The sequence below is a fragment of the Entelurus aequoreus genome, linkage group LG03, assembly GCF_033978785.1.
Source record: "Entelurus aequoreus isolate RoL-2023_Sb linkage group LG03, RoL_Eaeq_v1.1, whole genome shotgun sequence".
NCBI lineage: Eukaryota > Metazoa > Chordata > Actinopteri > Syngnathiformes > Syngnathidae > Entelurus > Entelurus aequoreus.
In genome coordinates this window covers 63,168,935-63,176,434 of record NC_084733.1, presented here as the reverse complement: position 1 = coordinate 63,176,434, position 7,500 = coordinate 63,168,935, and the positions used below count along the sequence as shown (strand labels likewise).

General features: G+C 41.8%; 1 protein-coding gene across 3 annotated transcripts in view; it reads right to left on the bottom strand.

Moving 5' to 3' along the window:
- The window catches only part of slc4a11 (solute carrier family 4 member 11), a 195,633-nt gene that overhangs the window by 3,493 nt on the left and 184,640 nt on the right, over positions 1 to 7,500 (bottom strand). For all 3 annotated transcript variants that reach the window (XM_062042405.1, XM_062042407.1, XM_062042406.1), the window contains exon 18: positions 5,951 to 6,146. In XM_062042405.1, coding sequence (XP_061898389.1) covers positions 5,951 to 6,146 — 196 coding nt within the window. The remainder of the gene's footprint in view (positions 1 to 5,950; positions 6,147 to 7,500) is intronic.

Genomic DNA, 7,500 nt, shown 5'->3' with positions numbered 1-7,500 from the left:
AGGTTTGAAAAAGAAAAATATCAAAATGGCCCCCGCATGCTTAAATTTTTCCGTGTACAGCCCTCAGTGGAAAAAGTTTGGACACCACCGGCTTATAGTGATGCTTACTGAATATTCATGCTTAACAAAGATTAGCGGGGAAAGTACGTTCATGTTCATGTTCATGTAATGAACTCAATGACCGCTTGACTTATGCAGAAGTGAGTTTTTTTTCTCTCCTGGCTCCAGGCAAAGGCGGCCACACTCCCTCCCTTCTCCGTGTCTGCCTTGCTTGCCTCTTTGTCTCATCCTGTCCTGCTTAATTTTTTTGTTGCCTCTTTTTGCACTGCCCTCCAAAATCTAAACAATGGAATTGATCAACTGCCCTCTCAACAAAATTGACAAGATCTTGGGTTCAGGGGAACTTGTCTGTTCTGTCGGAATGGTTGTTGCTGGACACACGACGGACCTTTTGAAGGAGAGGACGTTGACGATATCTACCTATTCGGAATCATGATAACAGGACACCTTCTGGCTGGAGTAAGCGTTGCTCTGGTTTGTCGACAAATTGGAAGATGCTGGCAGCCGTTCAAAGTACCCCAAAGTTGCCAAAAAGACTTTTGTGATTTTGGGTAACATCGACCGTCTGCTCTGCAGCATACATTTGAGAACATGAAATTGATAATTACAGCGAAAAGTTAGAATTTGATTTCGCTCGCTCAAACATTCTAATCTTGATTGTTTTTCCAGGCTGCGACTTGGCAAGGTCGTTACTTCAAGATTCCCCTCGAGGACAGTGCAGCGAAGACGAAACAAACACCTGGAAAGATAAAGTCTGTTCCTTTGCCACCGCATGCAGAGCGACTCCAAGGCCAGTACAGACTTAACACACACACCGTGGACCATGGCTACACATGCACACATACTCCCACCTTTTCCACCGCTTCACCCCTCGTGGTATGACGGAAAAGTTTGCTACCAGCTTCGGGCCGGGTGCCTGGCCCCACCCCTCTCGTTGCAAGTCTCGTGGTTTCCATGTCAACATGTGTATATTTGCTTATCGGCTATAAAGTTTTTTTTTCTCGGCCCCTGTCTGTGCCCTCTGCCCCCATAGGAGCCCAGTCTGAAATTGACTTTTTTTTTTTTACTCATCTCCCTCAGCGTCTACCTTTTTCCCACCTTTTACGGGGCGCCGTAAGTGGCGACCCAGCAGCGTTCCTGTTCTTTACAATGTTTGTCTAATCTTGAACGGGTTTGTGGTGAAAATGAAATGTTTTTCTACTTGTGCAATGACAATAAAGAGCATACCAACGGAAGTGCGTAACACCCTGTTCTGTTCAACCAGAACATAATAAGGTGTGGAAGGAAAGAACATGGGACAAAGGGACTTTTTACCTAAGTTTTAATCTATGTGACAAGGTGGAAAGGAGTCGAGGTCTGTGGAAGCGCCTCGCCACTCGTCCATTATGTTATGAATAAAGTCCATCCTATCCTAATAATGCTGCTAAAAGCAACTGCTTTTCATGAAGTTCTGAATCGAACTGAGAGTGTACAGGTGTACTAATGTTGTGGCCGAGTGAATCTAGGTAATGTTTATGAAGGTTATTTTCGACTGTGACCAGCGACAACTTCAAAATATATATTCCAACAATACACATAAAGAAAAAAAAGTGTGGTTTCATTTGTAATATGGGGACGACTCCATGACGGATAGCTTGCAGGCAGACCCAAAAAAAAACAAATTTTACACTGAAGCATATTGAATGTTTTAAAATGTAGATTAAAATCATCATATGCTGTTTACGTGATGAGGCGTTCAAGGGCACTGTGTAAATATGATTGGTGAGGACCGTTTGAATACAAAATACCGTTTGTTTACTCAAATATTTACGGACGGATAGAAAGATCCAATCACAGGAAATAGAGGCTTTGCTTTTGTAGTGCCAAGGCTCCGGATTGCAGTTAAAGAAAGAACAACAAGCATTTGGAAGTCTTTCCAGTCGGGCTATTGGCAATCACAGCAGCACTACTGTGGGTAGAAGAGTCACAGCTAGGTGGTTTACTTCGACTCAAGATCAGCGTTAAGCTCCATTGGAAATTTTAGGTCGCAAAGCAGTCAAGATATACAAATCCCAAAACCAGTGAAGTTGGCACATTGTGTAAATCGTAAATGAAAACCGAATACAATGATTTGCAAATCCTTTTCAACTTATATTAAATAGAATAGACTGCAAAGACAAGATACTTAATTTTTGAACTGAGAAACGTAATTTTTTTTTGCAAATAATCATTCACTTAGAATTTAATGGCAGCCACACATTGCAAAATGTTGTCACAGGGGCATTTTTACCACTGTGTTACATGGCCTTTCCTTTAAACAACACTCAGTAAACGTTTGGGAACTGAGGAGACCAATTTTTGAAGCTTTTCAGGTGGAATTTTTTCCCATTCTTGCTTGATGTACAGCTTAAGTTGTTCAACAGTCCGGGGTCTCCGTTGTGGTATTTTAGGCTTCATAATGCGCCACACATTTTCAAAGAGAGACAGGTTGGACTACAGCAGCGTTTCTCAAAGTGTGGGGCGCGCCCCACTGGTGGGGAATAGAGACATGACAGGTGGGGCGCGAGGAACGGGAGGAAATTTCACTTTGATTTTTTTTATTTTTGTATTATTATATTCTTTGATATTTTTTTTTACTATGCTTTCATTTTCTATACACACTGTAAATCACTTTGTGATTCTGTCTGTGAAATCCGCTATATAGATAAATGTAAATTACTTATTTTTCCTGTAGGCTTTACATTTCTAGGTAGGAGCGAAAGTTTACTGACATAGCAACAGTAACTAATGGGGGCGGGGCTAAGCGGAAGCTTTGTGAATGGCGAGTCACTGTGCGAGGATTTGCTGTTTTGCAAATACATAAAAAATAGAGCCACTGCTGATGAGCTGTTCAAGATAATGGACAGTTTCCTCAAAGAGCACGACCTTAAATGGGAAAACTGTTTTTTGTTGCTTTTGCTCTGATGGCGCGCATGGCAAAGTCAAGAAACGGGCTGCAGGCTCTAATAAAGAGGGTTGCGCCAAATGCGCATTGGACACAATGTGTCATTCACCGGGAAACACTCGCGTCAAGGCAGCTCAGCCCCGAATTCAATGAGGTTTTAACCGATTTGAAAAGCTGTGCAGTGCAAAACAGGCTCATTGCAGCCACTAATGCTGGAGTACTGTAAAACTCATGTTCACTTGCCCTGTCCTCCTTTTTTTGGCAAAGATTGCAAAGTGGCACTTTTATTTTCATTTATTATTGAACTTGATGCAAGTTATAACACTTTTATTTGATTTATTATTGAACTTGATGCAAGTTATAACACTTTTTTGATTTATTATTGAACTTGATGCAAGTTATAACATTTTTGTTTTATTTATTATTGAACTTGATGCAAGTTATAACACTTTTGTTTTATTTATTATTGAACTTGATGCAAGTTATTTGATTTATTATTGAACTTGATGCAAGTTATAACACTTTTATTTGATTTATTATTGAACTTGATGCAAGTTATAACAGTTTTTTTTATTTGTTATTGAACTTGATGCAAGTTATAACACTTTTTTTGATTTATTATTGAACTTGATGCAAGTTATAACACTTTTGTTTTATTTATTATTGAATTGATGCAAGTTATTTTATTTGATATTGAACTTGATGCAAGTTATACCACAGCTGCACAGTTATTTTATTTATTATTGAACTTGATTTTATTTTATGTTATTGAGTTTGAATGTATAAAACTTGATGTTACTTGATGTTCGATAAATTTGAAAATGTTAAGCTTGGCATTAGCGTTCTGTTGGGGCGATGGGGGCAGGTGGGGCTTGAAAACGCCCCCTTGTCCAAAGTGGGGGATGACAAAAAAAGTTTGAGAACCACTGGACTACAGGCAGGCCAGTCTAGTACCCGCACTCTTTTACTATGAAGCCACACTGTTGTAACACATGGCTTGGCATTGTCTAGCTGAAATAAGCAGGGGCGTCCATGATAACGTTGGTTGGATAGCAACATATGTTGCTCCAAAACCTGTATGTACCTTTCAGCATTAATGGTGCCTTCACAGATGTGTAAGTTACCCATGCCTTGGGCACTAATACACCCCCATACATCATAGATGCTGGCTCTAGAACTTTGTTCCTAGAACAATCCGGATGGTTCTTTTTCTCTTTGTTCCGGAGGACACGACGTCCACAGTTTCCAAAAACAATTTGAAATGTGGACTCGTCAGACCACAGAACACTTTTCCACTTTGTATCAGTCCATCTTAGATGAGCTCGAGCCCAGCAAAGCCGGCAGCGTTTCTGGGTGTTGTTGAAGAATAGATTTCGCTTTGCATAGTAGAGTTTTAACTTGCACTTATAGATGTAGCGACCAACTGTAGTTACTGACAGTGGTTTTCTGAAGTGTTCCTGAGTCCATGTGGTGATATCCTTTACACAATGATGTCGGTTTTTGATGCAGTACCGCCTGAGGGATCAAAGGTCACGGCCTTGCCGCTTAGGTGCAGTTATTTCTCCAGATTCTCAGAACCTTTTGATGATATTACAGACCTTAAATGGTGAAATCCCTAAATTCCTTGCAATAGCTGGTTGAGAAATGTTGTTCTTAAACTGTTGGACAATTTGCTCATGCATTTGTTCACAAAGTGGTGACCCTCGCCCCATCCTTGTTTCTGAATGACTGAGCATTTCATGGGAGCTGCTTTTATACCCAATCCTGGCACCCACCTGTTCCCACTTATCCTGGTCACCTGTGGGATGTTCCAAGTAAGTGTTTGATGAGCATTCCTCAACTTTATCAGTCTTTTTTGCTACTTGTGCCAGCTTTTTTGAAACATGTTGCAGGCATCAAATTCCAAATAAGCTAATATTTGCGAAAAATAAAGTTTTACAGTTCGAACATTAAGTATCTTGTCTTTGCAGTCTATTCAATTGAATATAGGTTGAAAAGGATTAGCAAATCATTGTAGTATGTTTTTATTTACGATTTACAAGACGTGCCAACTTCACTAGTTTTGGGGTTTGTAGTTAATGACATATATGAAATACTGTTCAGGCATGAGAGGGTGAATATCAGCGCAAGGTTCCTATCTGTTCCGGCTCACACAGGCATAAAGGGCAATGAATTGGCAGATCAACTGGCAAAGCAGACACTAACACTAGAGGCAAAATCATTAATTAAAGGAAATCTTTTTAAAGAGTAGCAATCACATTGGAACATGAGTACAACAAGAAGACACTAATATGCAATACAGAACACAGTAAGTGCGGGGAGAACTGTAAGGGGGAGCACGAAAGAGAAAGGAATCATGTCACGTATTAGATTTGGACACAGATGTGTGACAGCTGCAATGAGGTAGAGTCAGTAGAACATGTAATAATTCACTGTGGGATATACAGCAGAGAAAGGAGAAAACTAAGAGAAGAAGTTAGAAGACATGGACAGAAGGAGGTTACTCTCAAAGGGGTCTAAGCAGCAAGCAGAATATTTTAGTGAAGTTTCTAGAAGAGACAGGTTTATGGAATAGAAGAAGAAGAAGAGTGTTAGGCAAGTAGGCTTTCAGGCATTCTCTGACCTTTTTTAAAATTCATTTTCCTTCCCTTGCCTTTTCAGCATGTAAAACTACCATTCTGTATAAAACGTGTTTAGTTTTCATATTTGTGGTGTCTTTCCATTGGATTCTGACTTTAAGAATGGATTATTGACAAAATCTGAGGTACCACTGAATAGAGGTGGCATCGGAGCAATCTGATTGGAAGTGCTCTGATCTTCTGGCATTGGTGTGAAAAGAATAAATATTCAGTATTCGCATTCTATGACGAGCACACCCGACCTGCAAATGTTGCTGGATCGGGTTCTGTTCCCGGTCCAGCAACGGGCAGACGGTCAAGCATTTGATGGGCGGACATCAAGACACACCTGCTCCTTGAGGAGGAGAGCCATGCGGTCGCACATCTGGTTGCCATCGATGGAGGTGAGCGCGATGTAGAGGAAAAGGCCGTACAGGACGGGTTTGGGGATCCACTGCAGAGGGATGGGCAGCAGCATCACCGACACGCCGATGAAGATGTTGGCGGCCAGCGAGGTCAGACGCGTCTCCTTCACCTGCACGATACTGACCACACACAAGAACACACTCATCAACACTCGGTTATTTATTTTTTCCGTCATTGGAAAGACACAATCAAACCAAATCTGACTTCACTTGTTCTCACGTCAATGACGGCTGATTGCGCTGGCTAATAAGCAATCTGCTGCCGACCGTGATGCAAGCATCACTCCACTTTTCACTCTCTGTTTGGGAGCGCTCTTTAACGCCGCATGGACACCTCATTAGGTACACCTGTCTCATCAGATCCAATAGAATTAAAGGCCTACTGAAACCCACTACTACCGACCACGCAGTCTGATAGTTTATATATCAATGATGAAATCTTAACATTGCAACACATGCCAATACGGCCGGGTTAGATTAATAAAGTGCAATTTTAAATTTCCCGCGAAATATCCTGCTGAAAACGTCTCGGTATGATGACGCCTGCGCGTGACGTCACGGATTGTAGCGGACATTTTGGGGCACCATTATGGCCAGCTATTAAGTCGTCTGTTTTCATCGCAAAATTCCACAGTATTCTGGACATCTGTGTTGGTGAATCTTTTGCAATTTGTTTAATGAACAATGGAGACAGCAAAGAAGAAAGCTGTAGGTGGGAAGCGGTGTATTAGCGGCCGGCTGCAGCAACACAAACACGTAGCCGGTGTTTCATTGTTTACATTCCCGAAAGATGACAGTCAAGCTTTACCATTGGCCTGTGGAGAACTGGGACAACAAAGACTCTTACCAGGAGGACTTTGAGTTGGATACGCGGTACCGTGAGTATGCAGCTGCGGCTTCCAAACATTTGATCGCTTGCCGTACGTGCGTGCCGCTATGTGCATGTCACGTACGTAACTTTGGGGACTTTGGGGAAATATATGTGCTGTATGAACTTTGCGGAGGTGAACGATACTTTTGGCTGTGGGATTGAGTGTGTTGTGCAAGTGTTTGATTTGTATTGGCGGGTTACATGGACGGGAGGGGGGAGGTGTTCGTTATGCGGGATTAATTTGTGGCATATTAAATATAAGCCTGGTTGTGTTGTGGCTAATAGAGTATATATATGTCTTGTGTTTATTTACTGTTTTAGTCATTCCCAGCTGAATATCAGGTCCCACCCGCCTCTCACAGCATCTTCCCTATCTGAATCGCTTCCACTGCCCTCTAGTCCTTCACTCTCACTTTCCTCATCCACAAATCTTTCATCCTCGCTCAAAATAATGGAGAAATCGTCGCTTTCTCGGTCCGAATCGCTCTCGCTGCTGGTGGCCATGATTGTAAACAATGTGCAGATGTGAGGAGATCCACAACCTGTGACGTCACGCTACTTCCGGTACTAAATCCTTTCAGCAAAAATATGGCAATATCGCGA